The following is a 21,466-nucleotide window of genomic DNA, read 5'->3' on the forward strand; positions in this document are numbered from 1 at the left end:
CATGCCAACTAGTTTCTGACTCCAACCAGCTCTAACCTGTGGACAAGGACCATCCCTTCTCTCTCCGCTCCTCCCCTGCCAGTAGTCTGCTTCTCGACCCTGCTTTCCCATCCTGTCAGCTAGCTTATCAGACTGGTGTTGGCTGTTAAATTGCCACGGCAACAACGGTCTGTAGGCTGGCTGAAGCTCTGGGCATACACCGTCCCCACTTGTTGTGTCCTGCTTGGCTCATGTCCAGTGTGCCGAGCTGGGAACCCCAAGGAACCCAAACCCTCCACCTTTACCGTTCACAAGGAGGCAAGGCTCTGTCTCGACCATACTGATGCTGTGAATACTGACCGATACTATGTTAAGATTCATCCTTAATAAAGCTGCAAAATCTGTTGCTGTAGAACACCCTTGTCCCTTGTCTTTGTCCAGTGCTGACACTTGAGAGTATAGAAATCCTACATGTTATTAGACCCTTACACCTTAATTTTTTAACCTTACTATCATCTCTAGGGTCATTTTGACTCCATTCAATGTTTGACATCTCTAAATACATCTTTAACATTATTGGGATTTTTGCTTCATATTTAATGATTTCTCCTAATTTAATGGGAACAATGGAATAAACTATAATATTAAAATTATTTAGCTATAAAATTTATGTTTTCAGTGTCCTGCACACATTTTGTACACATCTGTGTTTCTTTGAGCGCTATTTGATCCCAGACTGTTTTAGCTGTATAAACCATATAAGCACTATCAACATTTTCCACACAGTTGTTTTGGATAACACTGAGGAAATATGACATGCCATTTATAATCTTCAATAAACTTCCCTCTGCTTGAGGACCATCACCAAATATAACCACACCTTTAGTAGTGAGAAAACCACTGAGAGAGTCTGTGTGATATTTGGGAGGGAAAAACATGATTCCCACAAGAAATTTGATGTGTAAAGAGGGTTGAGTGGGGAAGGTTATTGTTTTATTTAGGTAATCAAAAAGAAACAATGTACCTGACTCAAACTTTAGTAACTTTTTTTTTTTTTTTTTTTATAATAATTTTCTTGTGACTTAAATTACTGGGCTCAAAATGACTCCAACTCATAAAAAATATTAAATGTGTTAACAAGAGCGTTAAGATTAAAGTTAATATGTCTAGTAATTGTCAAACAAACTAGCTTTTTCCCCTCCTATTTCAAGTTATGTTCCCTTGCTTGTTATTCTAAGAAACTGTGTCTGTTTTTAGGACATCTTCTGTTGTGCAACTGAGTTTTCAGAAAAGCCACTGCAGTCACATCTCAAAGAAACGCACCACACCACACCAAATAATGTTAAATCAAGCCATTAATAATTTATTTCATTTACATATACAATCATTAGTTTAAAAAATAAACTTTTCATAAAGATAACCAATATCCACTTCAAGTCCAAAGGCACAGTTCGCAGGTGTCTTGTCTCTTTTTTTTTTTTTTAGCCGAGTTCACCGTAGCTGGATATGACTTGCTCTAGAGACGTGAAGCCTTCTAGAAAATCCTCCTCTGAGATTCCAAACTTAGTGTACTGATGAACATAGGCCCTGGGACACAAAGCAGAAAACAACTGAGAAAAGACACTTGATGAAAGCCTCGTGAGATCGAAACAGCTGAATATAGCTTCTCGAGCGCACCTTTTCACACACTGCCACTGAAAAATCAACCTTTGTGCTTTGTCTTTCTGGTGGCAGAAAGGAAACTGATGGTGAGCAGGTTAGAAAAGTCACATTTGTGAGGTGTTCTTGGCATTGAGTGAATGTAAACCCTCTGCATCTTTACATACACCGCCTCAACAGGATGAGGACTAATTTTGTTTCTTTAAAACTTCAAGCACTGGACTTGAATGTCACATCTGAATACTGTGAAGCAGAAATCTTTCTCTGACTATAATCCTCCTGTCAGCACTTTTTTTAATAGATCTCAGACTGTTTGCTTTGCAGATTTTGGGAAAGTGTTTTTAACGTTTTTCTGCTGAGTGTGACAGACTCACCTGGAGGCAAACATATTCCAGGCTTTTCCCACCATGTTATCCAGGGGTCTGAGCAGAGCCTGGCTGTTACTGACCAGCGTGGCCGACTTCTCATACTTATTGAAGGGCACGGGGGATTTCCACAAGTTGAAAGCCTCTTTTAATGAGAGCCAGGAGGTGTAGAGGGCTGGGTCCTGAAAGCCATCTGCGGACAGTGCACAATTCACAGCTTTTGGTTCTGCATGGTCTCAAAGCACTTGATGCTGCAGTAAACCATTTTATCTGTCATACCCACAGCACCACCATGTGCTCATTCATGTGAAGCTAAAAAAACACTGACAACTCCGTTTTAGGAAAGAATGATGAACTTTGAGCACACAAGTGGAGCAGCTTTGTGTGTGTGTGTGTGTGTGTGTGTGTGTGTGTGTGTGTGTAGACTGTGTTGCCTAAATCCACAGTATGCAGCACCACTGAACAGGATAAAAGGCTTATTGCCTTTTCTGATGCAGGAGTAATTATCTGACCAAGGTGCCTTGCTAAAGGGCACTTTAGCAAATGAGCGCTTCATATGGGGGCTCAAACTTTAGTTATGGGTTTATTCTGATTAATATTTGTTTATGGCTAATTGCAACATCTGTCCCTAGAAGGGCTTTTGTGAAAGCAACTTCAGATACAATAAAACATTAATTTAGAAACAATGTGTTTTATCTTATTTTATTTAAATTGTTTTACTATATTGGATTACTATTCGCTGCAAACTGAAAACCCATAAATATAATGGAAAAAATGTTATGATGTACTGATAACATAATATTATATCATACACAATTATATTATACATAATACAGTGCAAGTTTTGTTACTGATCAGGTAGCAAGTTGCAGGACTTTGTAATCTGATGTACCAATACTCATTAGGTTTTAATTTCATCATTTTATTCCAAAAAATTAACAAGTATTCAGTGTCCCTCTTGTAAGAGTGGAAAAGCCTGACAAATACCCTTCACACCAGGCGTTCAGCAGAGCCTGGCTGGGAAATAAAGGGAACATACATGGAAAATAAAATGCCACTGCAGGTTTCAATACTTTTCATGTAGCTGCAGTGACGGGGAACCTCTGTCTTACTGTCAGTGAGCAGCATGACTATACATGAATATATGACATTCAAAAAAGGCCAATACAAGTCCAGTATATTAATAAAGTGCTGCCAAACAAACAGCCTCTCAGACAATCTCTTTCCGGCAAAGACTGTAGAGTCCTGAATATAATAATTCCTGACACTACACTGGTTACACAAAATAATAGGAACACCTTGTTTGGATTCAGTCCAACCTGCTTTTGCACAGTCTATAACTCAGCTGATCCAGGGCTTAAATTCATTCTTTAGTCTGCCTTATCTCTTTTTCCTTAATCTGTATTTTCCTGTCATGACTGACTGATTTGTGAAGAAAATAAGGGATCAAACCTTTATACCTGAATTCCCCTGGTCAGTCATTTTCATATACTGTATGCACCATTCCTGCCACAAAACATGGAGGTTTTGCAATTATTAAAAACAAGGGTGTAATTCAAACAGCTCTCTGACCTGTCTCTGTGCTGTAGACGTCTTTGCCTCTCAGTATGAGCAGGTTGGCCAGAGAAGTGTTAAAGCCAGGTCCTTTAAGACTCCTGGTCCTCTCAGCAGCAGCGGGATGGACAGAGGGTGGACGCACCTGCCAGTCAATACCTGAAACACAACAAATCACTTTTGTTTCAAAATCATTAAAAAACACGCTAGTTTGCTGTCTGCTCTTGCTGCACCTGACTGAACTGAGACTGAGCTGTAAAACCCCTCAAATCAGACCCGGACAGAACTCGCCTTCTTCCATCTTGGTGTTGGAGATGAGCATCTGCCGTAGGTGTTTGAGCAGGCCAGGCCAGCTGAATGTGCTGTAGGCTATGGAGGCGCTAGCCATTTGAGGAATAGTACACACACTCAGCAGTTTGTATTCTGGGTGGCATGCCAGACTGCTCACCAGCTCACCTGGAGGGCAGAGAGCAAAGCATCAAAATCAATGTTCAGTGTAATGACAACAATAATAAAAAGGCCCTAGTTTGAATGTACAGTACAGAATATAAGCAATACTGTGATGATTGAAATGTGTGTGTGTGTGTGTGTGTGTGTCTTTGTCTCTCTCACCCAGAGGATTTCGGCTGTAGACCCCATGGGAGTCGGGGGTGAGCGCAGGCTGCAGGACGCTGCCCAGCTGGTGGGCGATGACCCTGTTGATGTCGCTGAAGGAGATGTGCTTGATGTTGAGCAGTTGGCTGCAGATCTTGTGCACCGTGTCGTTCTCGTGCACCAGGATGGCGTCAGACAGCCGGTACAGGTGAGCCAGCGTCAGCACAGAGTTGTAGTTCTGGACTATCACCTGAGAGGAGAAGAGAGGAAAAACAAGAGGGAGAAGAAAAAAAAACTGAATTACCTTGTTATCACAACAACAGGCCTAGCCAGGTGATACGCAGAGGGTTGCTCTGTTTACACATGTTGGGTCAGTTCTGTGGAGTACTGCGCTGTATCGTAACACAAATTGTGATGTATTGTGATATGTATTGTTTTGTGAGTTCTCTGTCCCATTGTTTTTACTACAACCTGGGTCCCCACTCCCATTTAGACATCAAATTCAAAACTACACAGTCCTGTTTGGTGAAACTCATTCTAAACTGGCATTTTTTTTTGGAGGTAAGACATGCCATTTGTCAAAATTAGACATCATAAGCAGCCTAATTCTTACTCTGCATCATGTCAAGGCATTAAATTCTTGATGAAACCGTTTATTTTAAAACTGCTGCTGTATTAACGCAAATCTCTGGTGCTTCCAAGGATATTCAATTACTTGTTAAAACTGTAAGGCCTTGTTTTATTTTTCTCAAATGCCCAAATTTTAAAAGTTTTTTCAAAGCCCACTGGACAGTGTCCTTACCTCTCCAGTCCCATAGGGCCAAGTGAGGTGGTTGAGGATGAAGGAGTTGGGGTAGATGTCTCGGAGACACTGGGTGACGTAGGTGCCCACCCCTGATCCTGTGCCCCCTGCCACGCTCATCATGGCCATGATCCCAGCCAGTCTGTCACAGCGCTCCACCTCACGCCTCACCAGCTCCTCCATCGCCTCTCTGTGGCGTGGGCCATGGACACAATACCTGCAGCAAGGAGAGAAGCAAGAGGGGAGTTTGTCTGCCTGATCATTGAACTCCACTGGGAGATTATTGCTTCATTCTTCTTCATTCTAGAAAAAAAAAAAAAAAAAAACATCCTTTCCCAATGCCTCCAATGTTGTCATTTCATTAGTTCCTGTGGAAGCAATTGCCACTAGAAAAGTCCCTCACCCATTTGCCCAGTTGTTTCCAGAGCCTTGTTTCTGGCCGAAGTGGGAGGTGTGTCCATATGTCCACCTGCCAGACATGGCAGCCTTGGTCATGCTGTGGTTGATCACTTTCGGCTCCATGTCAATGAGCACTGCTCTGGCCACAAGATCTGGTTGGGGGGAAAAAATGCAGAACATATGCAACAACCAGACAGACACACATGCACCAAACCTATTTAACAAGGGAAAAATGGGAGCGAGTGAAGACAAGCAGACAGATGCATGACGCCTCCGTACCTCCTTGTGCTGACTGATGGAAGAATCGCTCCCGGCTGGACTCACTGTATGCTTTCCTCTGTCCCTCCTGTGCATCACTGCATATTATGTCAAACAACTCCTGGCCCACCTGGTTGCCACACTGACCCAGCTGAACTGTGACGACGGACATGTTGCACAGCGCACAAGTTCACTCGTAGGAAGGATGACTGATTGTTTTGTCAGGCAACACGATCGCAATGATTAAAAGTTATAATCATGGTTGTCGTTTGTATGTTTTCTTCCTGTACGCCTGCTGCTGCGGTGCCACCCCGCCAGTAGCGAGTTAAAATAGGACTTCCGGTCTCAACTTTCAAAGTAAAACTTCTTGGCGAAAAGATTTTCTAGCTGTCTTTTTTAAAATCTTTATTTTAAGTCAAGAACAAAGAGGATAACAAGATTGCTTACAAATATATGAAGCATTGATATAATAAATCTAAGTAGAGCGAAAGTGACGAATGCAGCTATAATAATAATAATAAACCTAACAAAAACGATGGGTAATAAAAAAAAAATAATAATAATTTAAAAAAAAAAAAAAAAAGCGAGTGTATGACAATAAACTCCCCGAAAGACTCTGAAAGACATTTATTGTTTTATTTTCTGGTTGTGTCGCATTTGACAAAACCCCCGAAAGGACGCTTACAACTGTCACTGGTGTCGCCTAGCAACCACTTTATTTGGCTAGTCTTAAAGAACTAGATTGTTTTGATAAATATTTCGCACCATTTGTTACACCATTGTTGCTGTTTGATTATTACTGAATAAAATGGACGGAGTTAATTTCTAAAATAATTATGTATTATCAACGTTTACATGTAATATTAGCATTAACATAAACGGCCGGCTCTTCCAGCAACAGTAGACTACAAAAACATAAATAAATAAATAACTCAGGTTGCCGCCCCTTTTGGTCTGTCGAGGAGTGCGCATGCTCAGTGTAGTAGCCGGTTATGGCGGCGGTGTGTGTTTGTCCATGAGGTGGGGGACGCCAGATATTCTCACGGTCTGAGAGAGAGAGAGAGAGAGAGCGACCTCAACGAAACGCTGCCATGGCCGGGGTGTTTGACATTGATTTGGACCAGCCGGAGGAAAATGTCTCCGACGATGAGATTGAGGAGGTACTTGAGCAAACCGCGGCCGGTGGAAATGCGAGAGTTTTTCTCAGCGGCTGCCCCGCACAGCCATGCTACACGCACAGCAGCTAGCCTCGTAGCTCGGCAGCCCGCACAGGCCTGCCGCTGTCGGTGAGCCGCCGCCGCCGCCGCCGCACGCAGGCCTGCTGGACGGGCTCCGCGGCTGCTAATGCTAACTAGCTCGCCGCCGTTAGCTCGACAGCGACCATGAGTGAGCTGTCAGTTGTTGTTTATTATTTAACTCATCAAGTCAGGCTCATTACTAGATTGCAACACATGGCTAACGCTGTCATTTTTATTTTTGGATAAACCACTGCTGTCAATTTGGGTTTATTATGCAAGTTGTGGAGGCAAGCCGTACTTGGCCAGAGGTGCTGCAGTGACAAATGTTGCTTGGTCGCTCTCTGGCGTGCAACAGTTTATTTTGGCAAGTCTGCTGCAGAGTGGAGACCGGTGTGTGTGTGTGGGAGTGTTTGTACCCTGCCAGAAGCCACATTTCACGAGTGTAATACTACTTAAAATTTAGACCGTACATTTGCCATACAAGCACACATGATACTGTAACTGTGTGCGCCGCTTTTGAAGTGTTTACACATGTAGGTGTCCTCACTGTTGGCAGCAGCCCCGATGCAAAAGTGCTCTTGTAATCATGTAATAAATTTTATGACACAAATATCTGTGCTAGTCCAACAGTAAAGCTATTTAGATACTCCTTTGGCAACATATACAGCGAGTGTACATTTTGCCCAGAGTCATATCATTTGACAGATAGTATCGGGGATTAATAACAATATAACTAAAAGTAAGGTTACTATAAACTCACCACTAATGAACACAAAGAGTGTAAATCTAAAGTATTATTAAAGTTTTTTTTTTTTTTTTTTTTTCAGTATTGACTGCTTTGGTTACATGCTCTCTTGCAAAATATCTTGCATGGTGTTGAAGTTCATGTGGCAAGGATTGGGCAACTACTTATATTACATCACAGCTCTTGTTTGTTAGTGTCAAATCACAGCTCCCATGTCAATGTGAAGCCTAACATCTTTATAAATGGGCAAAGATCAATTTTGGCTAAACTTTGTGTGATTTAAATATGCAGTAGAGTATAATGAAATTTTAAAATACATTTTTGTATGAATATTATTTTTCTTTGCTCATCTGTTTTCATTCATTTCAGCTTGATTATGAATTCTGTTATTGAAATTATTTTCATAACAGACTGAACTATTGCAGTGTTATGAACCATTCATTTGTAGAGTAGGTAAATGTAGAAGTGAATTGCTCAAACTCAGAAAAGATGACATGCAAAAAAAAACAAAAAAAACATACATGTGCATCAGGAATAAAAAGGCTTATGGCATCATATATATCCCCCTAAAAAGGACAAATCAAATCACAATAAACAGTTGAAATCGTGACATTAATTGTGGATGCAGGTACTTTCCCCACTGCAGCACCCACCAGGTCTTCAGTAGAGCAGAGTGTTTTTAAGATTTGTGAATACGTTGTTTTCTGCTTTTTTGCCAGGCGCAAATCAATGACTTCATGGACCAGTGCAGTGGATTTGAGTTGTAAGTGTTGATGCTGTACCTGAATGAATTCATGCATTTGCAAGTATTTGGAAAAACAAAAACAAAGCAAGAGATGGCTTAATTCATCTCATGTGTCTCTACAGCAACATGGATGACTGTGAGAAGATCGAGATATCAGAGGACAATGTGAACCAAGGGACAGAGAGCATCAGACCTGAGTGCTTTGAGCTGCTGCGAGTGCTGGGGAAAGGTGGATATGGAAAGGTACTTGTGGTACCCAAGAAGCAGCAAGCCTTGAGAAAGTACTTTGTCTCTCACTCACTCATACACACACACACACCCACACAGACACACACACAACATGCATTTGAAATAATTCTGCTTTTGTAATTTGTAATATTGAATTGTAATGTTATAACACTTTATTTGACGAAAAAAAAAATGTATTAATCGATTTCCTTTCTCTATAGGTTTTTCAGGTTCGAAAAGTTGTTGGAGCTGCATCAGGCAAAATATTTGCCATGAAAGTTTTAAAGAAGGTACCTCTTTTTTTCCTCAGATAGTTCCCTAATTTGTCTTACTCTAATCTCATTGTAGATATGCCATTGCCTTATACATTAATCAATGTAACAGCATTCACCAGTTAATATGCAGTGGTATAGAGCTGCTTTCAAGTTGTATAACATAAAGATAAAATCATGCTTGTAATTACAAATAAACATCATGTTGCCCCTGTTCGCAAATATTGGCTGTCCTTGAAGCCAGTGGTGGGGTAAGATTTCACTGCTAGTTGGTAGTGTGCCATCTGTGCTGCTCTGCTGCAGCCTTGGCACTTAAAACACTCCATCTCAGCCCATTAGATTCTGCTTGATAGTCACACTGCTTCTGCTTGATTGGCTAAAATGACCCTTGTGACATGTTGCACACCTGCCAGACTTCAGAAATCATTTTCAGTCATTAAGCTGCAATGTGGCCGGACAATTATGTGCCACTCTGCTTGGGGAAAAAAAAAGCTTGTAGATTTAGGATAGAACCCAGATTGTGCTTTATAATTAATGACCAAGTGTATTTTAGTGCAATTACAAGATATGATAGTGCATTATGGTGCTTTATTTATTTACCTTTCTCAGTACAGCGCATCATTTTACACCAACATGTAGTTAAGGTCTCACAGTGCTTTTTCAGTGCTTCTAAGTCAGCTGCTTATATTCTGTTTCTTTACTTCCACCTTAAAAAAAATCCAAGAGCTCCCAGCTTCAGCCAGCCAATCAGAACTGTGCTCTGTTGCCATAGCAGCAACACTCACAGCTGAGGCAGCAGGCGGTTCTTTAGTTTACTGACAGACGTAGCTAGCTAACGTAAACAACAGCAGCAGCACTACAGCTGAACCTCCTCCACCAGCTAAACATGTTGGGAGCTTTTGGTAAATAGAAAATAAATTGTCCCAAAGTTATAAAGAGTAAAAAGTAATGGTGTTTGTGGAGAGTTGTAAGACAGGTGTGGTGCTCAGCCTGTCACTGTAATTAAAATGTAAGCATAATCATATTAAAGCGTGTTTTACCTAGTTCAGCTTGAACATTAAATAACTTACAGTGAAGTAGTAATAAAATTTGAAATACACCCAAGGAAACAAGCTTTTGATTTGTTTTTATGAATGTATTTAATGTTTCCTTTGTTAAATATGAATATAACATTGTTGACACTGAGCTAGAAGTAACTTCTCCAGGAATATAGAAATTTCTACTAGTTGGTTAAGCTAGTGATACACAGCTTGTTATTTCAGGGTGGACCCTGAGTTTCATTTTGCTCTCTATTGCTAGGAGCCTTTTGCATCTAAAAAATATGTCTAAAAAATAAACATCCAGCGTTGTCACCTCTCTTGCTGCCTCAGTCTCTGCCTTTTAACGGTGATAAATGTTTTTTGGCTGCCAGGCTATGATTGTACGCAACGCAAAGGACACAGCCCACACCAAGGCTGAGCGGAACATTCTTGAAGAGGTGAAGCATCCCTTCATAGTGGATCTCATCTACGCCTTCCAGACGGGGGGCAAGCTGTACCTCATCCTGGAGTACCTGAGCGGTCTGTACACAGCAGTGCACACACATAAACACACATGGACATAAAAAAATACACCATACATGGCATACACAGGGGGGTTATGTGCAAGCCTTGTATACTAATCGGTCTATTTTGGCACGGTCTTTAAAAACAGTTTCACTACTTAGCTTGATCAGGGTGCTATAATTAAAGGTCCAAATTGCAAACATTGACAGGCCTTCTTCACTCCCATATCATCAAGTCTGGTTCTCACAAAACTTGCTTTCCCACAGATTACACCGAGTGGCCTAACAGAGGCAGACTCATCAGCAAGATGCATCATTCCCACAGTTTGGTCAAAATTGTGTCAGTTGTGTCTAAAGTATGATGCATGTTCACAAATGAATCTACTGACTCTACCATACAAGCATTGGGTAACATAATTTGAAATGATTAATCCAAACAGTGATCGTATTATACATTAACTTTAGCCTCCATTCATTAAAACTTAAGATGACTCAGATGCTCAAAATGAGTCAACAGTCATGCTACCCAAACTTCCTGGAGTTTCAGTTAATTAGTCATGAGCTCTTTGACGGTCGAAAGATACAAAGAGCAATTTGTGTACTTGATATTTTCACATTTATTGGGTTGAGTATACAGTCAGAGGGTCAGTGATAGTCTAGAGGTGATGAGTAAAGACTTGTGACTAGGAAATTGGCTGTTTAAATTCCCAGCTGGGGAAAGTGAGTAAGAAACCCGCTCCTCTCCATCAACAGCTACTGTCGAGGATGTCATGAGGAAGGCTCATAACCCCCATCAGCTCCTATGGAGCTGCTCAATGGTAGAGGGATCTAGTTGTACAGGACAGCTTCTGGGTATTACCGTGTAACAGAGAATGGGAAAGCAGACTAGTAATAGTAATGTGATGGTGGATTGATTCCCATAGAGACATTTTCTTCTCACTAGTCTCGTCAGGGGAGGTCAGAGGTCAGGGTCAGCATCACCTTTTGATGCTGATAAGGATTGTGGGAATTGGTCAAGGATATGTCAGCGGGCTCAGCATGGGTACTCCGCATGGAGTGTGTGTGTAAGGACACTCTTTAACCAGTGCACCATTGAGGCTAAACACTTGCTTATCTGTCTATCTGTGGATCTGTGCAGGAGGGGAGCTTTTCATGCAGCTTGAGAGGGAGGGCATCTTCATGGAGGACACAGCTTGGTGAGCACTGCTACAGACCTGTGATGCACACAGAGTGACAACTATAAGAAGCAACAGTGTATTCTGCTGTCCCTGGGTATGAAATTGACTGTATCCAATGAAGTTTTTTCTTTGCTTTTGTCTACAGCTTCTACCTGGCAGAGATCTCCATGGCTCTTGGCCACCTGCATCAAAAGGGCATCATCTACAGAGACCTGAAGCCGGAGAATATCATGCTCAACAACCAAGGTGGGGGTGTGGGAGAAGATGCATGCATGCATGTGTGTGTCTGTGTCTGTGTAAGAACTTGACCAATATATCACTTGGCCAGTGGAATCAGCCAATATTTGCTCATTACAGATATGCCCGTAATCATATCTGCGTATATGTTGACTAATATGGAAAAAAAGTAGTAACTGCAGCAAAAATGACTTGAGATAATTTAAAAACACTACTATTATTAAAGTTTGTCCAGCAGATTACATTGCTCACAATGCTTTGTATTGCAGTTGAGTTGGCAGAACAGCAAATCATAGCTGAGTAGATGGTGGTGCAGATTGTGTTAAGAATTTATGAAGTTTACCTTTCAAATATAAAATATCAAGACAACTTCAAAGGGTGTATGTGTGTGTGAGTGACAGCAGTTCATGTTAACTAAGGATTCAGGTCAGGGTGATTGCAAACTAAGTCTGCCCAATATGTTTGAGCTTGTCATGACCTAATAACATAACATTTTTTTATGAATAATAATTCAAAATGAAAGTGTGTGATAGTGATGACATATTGTTATCTTCCCAGGTCATGTGAAGCTGACAGACTTTGGGCTGTGTAAAGAGTCCATTCACGACGGCACAGTCACCCATACATTCTGTGGCACCATCGAGTACATGTAAGTCACATTTTCTCCTGTTCTCCCTCAGTCCCTCACTCACACATTCACACACTCGGACTCAATCACACCGCCGCTGTCATACATTTTGCATTCATATATTCCTGCACACTCATACCCTGAAACATTCACTCTCCCTCCAACCTCCACACCCACTTTCCTACTGCTAAAACAGCTCTGTGCTAGTGAGCATTGTGCACTGATGTTGCAGGGCGCCAGAGATCTTGATGAGAAGCGGACACAACAGAGCAGTGGACTGGTGGAGCCTGGGAGCTCTGATGTACGACATGCTCACGGGAGCGGTGAGTTTAATATGGAACACGTGAAACAGCTGTGTTTTTATCAATAATTTGTACTGTACCTTAGTTGAATGTCATGAATTGATATGTTTTTGTTTTTTTTGTTTTTCTTTTGCACTGTAGCCACCGTTCACCGGCGAAAACCGTAAAAAGACCATCGACAAGATCTTGAAATGCAAGCTCAACCTCCCGCCCTACCTCACACAAGAAGCTCGAGATCTCCTGAAACGGGTAGCTCCACTTTGTTTCTTTTGTTTTCCTTCAGCTTGTCATCCGGAATAACTTTGAATGTAAAAATGTAAGTATTGTTTTGATGTTTGACTGCTGGGTTTACAGTTGCTGAAGAGGAATGCCTCGTCGCGGCTTGGAGCAGGGGCAGGAGATGCCACAGAGGTGCAGGTGAGAGCGAGCAGGAGGACACAGGGACACATCACACTAGGGCTGGGACAATATGCTTATCTCCTGATTCGATACTAACACAGTACTTGAGTACCAATTTGATATGTACTGCAATTTGGTATCACGATTTATTCTGCTTTTTATTTTTTGAATAATTTTTTGAACTATCCTCTAGTTTGTGGTTGTAAAGATTCATGAAGCTGTGATTATCCTAAAGGTCAACTCTGCATGCAAAAACTGCATGTTTTTTGCCATAAACTGCATGGGATTAGCATAAGGTGAGCATGTCTGCAAAGGGGAAACCTGTGGGTGCCCATAGAACCCGGTTTCATTCAGATATCTTGAGGTCAGAGGTCAAGGGACCCCCTTGAAAATGGCCGTGCGAGTTTTTCCCTTGCGAAAATGTAGCCTAACTTTAGAGAAATATTTAGTCCCCTTGCTGACAACCTAGCATGACATGCTTGGTACCAATGAATTCCTTTGGTCATCTGGTTTCATATGATTCAGTATTTTAAAAAAAATCTATTAAAAATGCAACCATCTCAATGCAGAATCCATCTCATTTTTTTTTTTTTTTTTTTTTTTTTTTTAGAACAGCCAAGCATTTTTGGCCTCAACAAGCTCAAATAAAGCCTGCAAAATCCTGGCAGGGACTGATCAACAGAAAATTAATCTACTATCAAAAATGAATCAATAATTGATTAATCGATTTAGTAATTTAGCTGCACTACGGTCATTTAGATGCTACGTTTTTCCTATTTTTTCTCCCTTCATATCATTATTAAGTTAATATTTTGGGTTTGATTTTGGTTGCTGGTCAGACTAAGGACGTAGCACACACACATCACTTAAGGCTCTGCTGACTGATCAGTTAATAAGTAAATTAACAAACAATGAAAATAATCATAATTATTAGCTGCCGTCTTATTCAATAGAGATTCCTAAACATTCAGGTGTTAAACAGATTCTTTGACCTGCAACACCTCCAAAAACACACCACTCCTGTAGTTTGCACTTCTGTAGTTTGTAAGAAGTTGTGTCTGCATGAATGGTGGGTCATATTAGATTTGTTCAGCCCTAAATGCCACATTTCTTCACACACTGTTTGTGTATTTGTTGCATAGGCTCATCCCTTCTTTCGACACATCAACTGGGAGGATTTGCTGGCCAGGAAAGTGGAGCCTCCCTTCAAGCCTTTCTTGGTGAGCTGCAGGGGAGCACACAGGGAGAAATACTAAATTAGCTACTACTATTATAACTTCATCCTTTAGTTTCAGGAGGGAAATCTGAGAATGTTAAATGTCTGAAAAAAGTTCTGGTATATTTAGCTTTAGTTTAGAATGACATTGGATCCCTGTAATATTGAGAAGAAGCTGTTTTGTTGTGGTTGTCCTATAATCCTACAATGTTTACAGTGGGAAGAGGCATATACTTGATTTGTTGTTGGTTCCCTTTGCTTCAAAAGGTTATTTTTATACGTGAAGAGATTTAAGTCTCAACACATGAAAGTGGTCATTGCACAGCTCATTTTCTCTGTAAAGCTGCACTATGTAGTTGTAATTTGAGGGTTTGTCAATGTTTTTGAGAGAATTTCTCCTTTATTTTTCCATAGACGACATCAGTCAGATGGATTTGAGTCACTCCACCCAGGTGTTCTCCTGTTTCAGACCTTGTTGGCTTACACGGCTGCTCATGTTTCTGCACCTCACCTGTGTTTGTCTTGTCTCCATCTTTGCAGCAATCAGCTGAAGACGTGAGTCAGTTTGACTCGAAGTTCACCAGTCAGACACCAGTTGACAGCCCAGATGACTCAACTCTTAGTGAGAGTGCCAATCAAGCCTTCCTGGTAACTGCTCCTCTTTTTTTCCACTTTTTTCAAACCCCATTCGGGTAGTGTTTTTGGTTGCTATTCATCAAGGTCTCATAATGAACACATGCCTATAAATAGTGCAAATTTTCAAATGTGCAAATGAAGCTAGAGGAAAGCACTGGAAAATGTCTACTTCTTTCCACAAAAGGACATCAGTTGAGTAGGCGGTCCTTCGGCGTGGCCTACGACACATTTGCATGCACACTGCGAAGAGAATGTGGCCATGTGCGGCCCAGACCACCTCTGAATGTTGCCTGAGCAATTGGATCTCATTGCGTCTTGGGTCACACACATACATAGAGCTGTTCATGCCATAATCTTTGTTTCTCCTTTGTGCTCTCTTTCTGCTCATGTAGGGTTTCACGTACGTCGCTCCATCGGTCCTGGAAAACATCAAAGAGAAGTTCTCGTTTGAGCCAAAAATCCGCTCACCTCGTCGATATGTGGGAAGCCCAAGAACACCTCTCAGGTAGTTACCCTGCTCCCAAAAGGCTCCTCAGAAACAAACCTGTCTGTGGTAAGAGGCAGCATAATGTTTGAAGCCTTCAGTGGCTGAACTTGTGTCCTGTGTCCTCAATGTGCCCAAGTTCAAGCACCACCTTTTTTTTTTTTTTTTTATGACCCTTTGCCACTGCACGATTCTGGCTCAACTCGGGTCTACTTGATGGTACTCGCTCTATTTTTCTGGATTTCTTTTCCACTGCAGATAGCACCCCCTTACAGTGAAACCCCACGGATCACTTGTGGGTGTGTTGACTACTTTTTCCTTCCCACATAAGTCCCACATTAGTGTTTTTTTTTTTCCAAAAATCAACTGGACAAAGCCAAAATGGCTGGTTCTCATGAACAATATTAGTGTAAGTAAGAGATTCACTGAAAAAGGTAATATTTTACATGGATAGATCAGTAACTACGATGCAGTTGTCACAAGTCTTGCTTACCAAAAAACAGGCAAGTCGAGCCAGTGCCATGCAGTGGAAAAGGGCCATTGTTTAGAGACCTGGCTTCACAAAAGTCGCTCTTCCTCTTAATTTGTTTAGCTAGATTCAGACAGAAGATATTTTTAAGATTTTTTTTTTTTTTTTTTTTGAAAATGAAGACATTGGCTCAGAATCGCTTGACGATGGCATTTTCTTCTGATTCTGGCTGAGGCTGCGAAAAATTTAACTGGCAGTCTGTATAGTCCCACAGCATATTTGTGCTGATGATTCATAGCCTTAATTATCTTTTTATTTCAGTATATCTCAGATTTCTGCCTCTCAGATGAACCAGCTGCCTTAAAGGAATACTAAAAAACATTTATTTTATGCCATGTACTCACCCTGAGCAGCCATGAATGTCCAGTGAATAAATGACAATTAATGATACAAAATATAAAGTGTTTGGGTGAAGTATTACTTGAATGTTTTGAGCAGAGTCAAGAGACAACTGGGACTTTGCAAATTGAACCCATACATACCATATTTCACCAATTAATCGCCCGGCCGCAAATAGCCGCCGGGTTCTTATAAACGGCTGGGGTCTGCACCCGTTTTGCGTATTAAACGCCCACCCGAATAACCGCCGGGGCGATTATTTGCATCATAATGAGGTAACCCAAAATAAGGCTATTCACCTTATTTTTTCAGAAGTAAACAGTTAGCTGCATAATAACAGTGCGGCACTTCCGTTTTCTGTCAAAATAAGAGCGCTAGCTAACGTTAGAACAAAAGGGTGTACCGTAATATTAAACCGACAGACTGAAAATATGTTGGACAGTAGCTGTCATCACGATAATGACCTGGTGCAAAAATAAATAAAGGCCTGCAGCGAATAGCCGCCTGGTTCTTTTAAACGCCTGGGGTCCAAGTCGATTTTGCATATTAAACGCCCGGGCGATTAATTGGTGAAATACGGTAGTTGTGTATACAGCTCTGTCTTCTGTTATATGCTCTAGTATGTTACCTTACAATCATAAAAAGGTGCAATTTCACAGTAAGGCGGCTTTACTTTGTTTTATTAATAATACACAGTTTAAAAAAAAGAACAGAGCTAATTTATACAAGATTTCTTTCACACAATAAGACAAAGGTTGACTAAGAGGAGTGAAGTATCTGACCTCTGGTCGCCTTTGCTGAATTTGGCTCTTGAAGACTGTAGCCCAGCTCAGTTTGCTGTCCCTCAAGGGAAATTCGTTTTACAGCCAGGTTTAAAAACATAGAAAGCATAGCAACGTACAAGTCGTATTCAATAATATACACAGTACCCATTACCAAGACCCATTCAAATTAGTTGAACTAAAGTGTGTATTAAATTTCAATAAACCTGTGGCCGTAGGCATGAAAAGGTTTTTCCATCTATGGCACAAATAGCCAAGAAAACTACAGATTAAAAAGCAGATTAAATGAAATCTGCCACATTATTCATTGTTCTTTACAAACTTGTAACAACACATTTCTGTGCCCCAACACCACCTCGCCCCCCTCCCCTCCCTCCTCCTTTCCAGCCCCGTCAAATTCGCAGGGGGCGAGTGCTGGTCCCGGAGCCCCCTCGTCCCTGGCGGAGGACCCGGCCCCCTCCAGTCTCCTCAGGAGCAGGCCATGGAGCTGTCCACTCCTGAGCAGATGGACGTCACAACCAGCTCCGAGGCCTCTGCCCCCCTACCCATCCGTCAGCCTGCCGGGGGCAACCTGGCTCAGATGAAGCAGCAAGCCTATCCCGTCGTGGCCAAACGGCCCGAACATCTACGGATGAACCTATGACCCACCACGCCTCTTTAGGAGTTTATTTCTTGACTTCTTTTTTCCTTTGTTGATATTTCTCTTCTTTTTTTATTAAGAAAAAAGAGCAAAAAGATATGGACGCTAGAGACAATGAAACTCTTAAATTGCACATCAACACACAACATTTACCATCACTACTGGAGTTTGTGTGTGGGTCTGGCGCTCCAGCCCGCTGCAACCGAGCGCCACCGCCGCCGACAGCACCATCACCACCGCCACCACTTCTCCACTTCCTCCACCTCAGGTCTCACGACCTTCGTCTTCTGATCCTCGACCCCCAGCTGAACTGGACTCGCAGGACTGGACTTCCTTCGGGGAACCGCAGCCTTTGTATGACAGTGTCATACTATGAAATGAATGGCGATAATGTATCACACAGTATGCAACCAATTTTCACTAAAATGCAGTCAATCAGTCTGCTGTATGAGATGACATCCAAAGTGCTTTGTGCTGTCTGAATGAACGCCAGAGAGGAAATTGCTTCCATGTAACGGTTGGGAGATTTTGACAGTACTTCTTGACAAAAAAAAATGCCTCCTGGCTCTGAATGGAAAAAAAAAATGAATTATTTGAAAGAGAAAAAAGAAATCATCATTGGGAGCAGCTGACAAGCAGAGGTTCTGGTATTTAATATAGCTTTATGTCTTACGATGTTTTACAAAATGGATGCATCAACTATGCTATAAATCAATGATGAATCAAAGAGCATAAATAAAAAACAGATGTTGACTTTTTACACTCTCTTAGTAATGGTGTTGTGGATGACTTGTTGAGTGGCTTATTTGATGTGGGATCCATCCTGCTATTATCTATATTTAAGGAATATTTGGCTGAGAGATGTATCACCAGATCATTTGACCAATCCCGAGACAAAAGTCGTCTCGATGCAGTGTTAAAGGTAACTGGTGTGACTCCACTCTCCACAACACAACATTGAGCCAATCTCATTTGGTGCTGCTTTCTGATCTCTGACCACCCTGGAGACCCTGGGCTGGAAGAATGAATATGGCATGCCTTTGTCACATTTCGCAGCAGGTAGGGGGACATCAGATCCAATCTTATCTTTGGAAGATGAGATTAGATGAAGATGGATATTGGTTTGGACACAATCCCACCACGAGGAAGCCCTCCTGCCAAGAAAACCCCAGGAACAGCTTGGGGCAACATGTTTACAGCCTCCCTCAGCCTCTCGCATCAAAGTTTACTGATGCTCAGGAGGGAAAAAAAACATGTATCTTTTTTTTTTTTCCGTAAGGTGATCAGCCAGCCGTAGCTGCACTCCACGTTCAAGAGAAAACAACCACAGTCTGAATATTTAATTTATTACATACAAGATTTGTTTCAAATCTCATTAATATTGCATCCTATGAATGCCAGTATAAAAGTTCCTCATCAGAACATTATACAGCATAGCTGCTAGCACATTTACATTTCTCACCCTGTGCTATCTGATTCTCCTCATACAACGATTTTGGATTTAGACTCTGACATCAGTAAACAAAAAATGTGCAGGGTAAATAGAAAAATCAATCAAAATTATAAATACTCACCAATCCCTACATAATAACAACAAAATAAACATTTTCATTTTTGTGCATTTCCTGTCTCTGAATTTAGGGGTCATGAGGTATCAATGTGTGATCAGTTCAAATGAGGACATTGATTCAAAAGGAGCAGTAGTTTACTACTACCCAAAAACCAGTTTAGATGACAGGAGAACATACGGTAACAGAGTATAGATTTCAAACTCTAATAATCTTATTTTAAAAAACAATGCATGTGTTATGAAAATGAACATCTGCCATATTGCCCACCCAAACAAAAGAAAACCAAAAAAAAAAAAAAAAAAAATCATTACAAGTCAGCAAATATACACATTTATGCAAGACAGGCTGTAAGGACATAATATTGCCATATTGCAGTAATGCACTGGCACAAATTCACATGAAAGGCCCACACATGTATTAAGATGTGTTACCGATTGGTATAAAAGATTTCTCATGGCCTATGCGAGGCAAATGTACAGTATAAGGGGACCTCCGTGTGCATTTAAAAGGAATTAGTGGCACACAAAAAAATACAACAGCTACTAAAATAACCCAGAGATATTTTACTGAGGTGCCACCGCTCAGTGAGAAGGCATAAAGAATCCATAAAAAAAACTTAAAAAAAAAAAAAAAAAAGAGTCCAATCCTTTTCCAATCCTGCCAATATCAAACCAGAACTTTACAGACACTGATCCCTGCGTACATGAACCCTGATTGTGTGCTCAAATATTTCCCTTTAACAGTTGGTTTTATGCTGGTATTGGAGGAAATACTGCTAGATTCACCTCTATGTACAGTACAAAACACATATACAGGGCCTATAACTTTATCAAGTTTCTCACCAAAGCTGCTGGTCTGGGATCTACTCGATTCTGTTTTTACTGGACAACACATTCACAGTCTACAGGCAACAGAGACTGGTAAATCCCAAAATCAGCCTGCCATATTCACCGATTTACCAGCCAACAAGACTTTTGGACCAGAATAAGATCTCCAATAAGATGGCTGATTACCTGCCAAGTAGATAAAGTCACCACAGCTCAAAATGACTAGAGCTGGCCGGTGGATGGTGTTAAATCAGAGAAAATCCTTGACCTACACTACAGCTCTGACAGGCTTGATGAATAGAGGCTCTAACTCCTTGGCCATCCAAATTAGGATAAATCAACCGATAAATTGTTGCGACAGTCTATGAGTATCGGCTTTTGCATCTACAAAATAATGTTTTTTGTTTTTTTTTTTAAAAAAAAAGCTCAATATCCTGGAATGGTGTACGCAGCCTGCTCAGTCTGGCTGGGCTTAGCCGTGGTATGGAATGGGTCGGTGTGCCATCTAGTCAAAAAACAGAATGTGACAATATAATCAGCTTGAATTAGCATTTGGCTGTCACCAGGATAGCAGCAAAACAAACAACAAGTGTCATTTTCATTGCTATTCCTTATTTAAAAAAAAAAAAAAAAAAAAGATATGAATTTAAATATGGTTTAACTGGATTATGCACCAAACTGTTCCCCGATCTTCAGTAAAGCCTAGAGACAATAATCGTGCATGTGGCAGGCTGGGGGTTTGTACACAGTTTTGGCCAGGTTGACACAGTTGGCTGGCTGCAGTGTGTGAAGTGTTGGACCGTGTTCTAAATACAGTGGAGATGCTGGCCCTGGACCAGACGGACTGCGCTGCGGCTAAACCCTGGAGACCAGGCATATGTGGAATATTAAATTTTGGCCTAGTGGTGGAATGAAGATAGGTAACAGCACTACCACAAGTGAAGCGACATATGCTGGATATCATACATTTTTCCGTCCCAATTATTGGTACAAATACTGAAAATATACCATACCAAAAGTCAAACATGAACTGGCGCCTATGAGAGACCAATGTATTCCAGTGGTTAAAAACTGCACTAATATTTCTATTTCAAGGGCTGTGGAGCAATGAACTACAGCAATAAGAATTAGGCTACAGTGTTGGATTATTCAAACACAGGCATGTAACATTTTGGACAAAAATGCTTATAATGTTTGCAGATGAGGTGAATTCCATTATTTATTAATGATCAGAAACTTAATTATCAGTTTCTTCATATGGAATGGTCAGCTTTATAATCTATGGATTTGGAGGCAACTGTCAAAGTAATGACACTA

At 41.1% G+C, this 21,466-nt stretch overlaps 2 protein-coding genes across 4 annotated transcripts; one reads left to right on the plus strand and one right to left on the minus strand.

Moving 5' to 3' along the window:
• Window positions 1–1,316: 1,316 nt before the first annotated feature.
• Window positions 1,317–5,943, minus strand: tubd1 (tubulin, delta 1). Of its 2 annotated transcripts, XM_030066253.1 has the most exons (9): window positions 5,632–5,943; window positions 5,357–5,504; window positions 4,954–5,170; window positions 4,170–4,401; window positions 3,849–4,013; window positions 3,576–3,716; window positions 2,013–2,196; window positions 1,657–1,703; window positions 1,317–1,566 (listed from the first exon to the last, which is right to left on the minus strand). In XM_030066253.1, exons 1-8 carry the CDS (start codon window positions 5,780–5,782, stop codon window positions 1,682–1,684), a joined length of 1,260 nt encoding a protein of 419 aa, XP_029922113.1. In that variant the 5' UTR covers window positions 5,783–5,943; the 3' UTR covers window positions 1,317–1,566; window positions 1,657–1,681. The 2 variants fall into 2 exon arrangements, with proteins under 2 accessions (XP_029922113.1, XP_029922112.1); XM_030066252.1 differs by lacking the exon at window positions 1,657–1,703 and having other exon boundaries at window positions 1,423–1,566.
• A 628-nt stretch (window positions 5,944–6,571) lies between these two features.
• rps6kb1b (ribosomal protein S6 kinase b, polypeptide 1b) lies at window positions 6,572–18,511 on the plus strand. 2 transcript variants are annotated; one of them, XM_030066694.1, is made up of 15 exons: window positions 6,572–6,770; window positions 8,313–8,356; window positions 8,461–8,581; window positions 8,788–8,856; window positions 10,250–10,397; window positions 11,520–11,577; window positions 11,705–11,805; window positions 12,355–12,445; window positions 12,657–12,747; window positions 12,868–12,975; window positions 13,081–13,143; window positions 14,268–14,345; window positions 14,882–14,989; window positions 15,370–15,482; window positions 17,499–18,511. In XM_030066694.1, the coding sequence occupies exons 1-15, from the start codon at window positions 6,702–6,704 to the stop codon at window positions 17,752–17,754; spliced, it is 1,518 nt and encodes a 505-aa protein (XP_029922554.1). In that variant the 5' UTR covers window positions 6,572–6,701; the 3' UTR covers window positions 17,755–18,511. The 2 variants fall into 2 exon arrangements, with proteins under 2 accessions (XP_029922554.1, XP_029922555.1); XM_030066695.1 differs by lacking the exons at window positions 14,882–14,989; window positions 15,370–15,482; window positions 17,499–18,511 and adding an exon at window positions 14,756–14,874.
• The last annotated feature ends 2,955 nt before the right edge of the window (window positions 18,512–21,466 follow it).

The sequence above is a fragment of the Myripristis murdjan genome, chromosome 13, assembly GCF_902150065.1.
Source record: "Myripristis murdjan chromosome 13, fMyrMur1.1, whole genome shotgun sequence".
Lineage (NCBI taxonomy): Eukaryota > Metazoa > Chordata > Actinopteri > Holocentriformes > Holocentridae > Myripristis > Myripristis murdjan.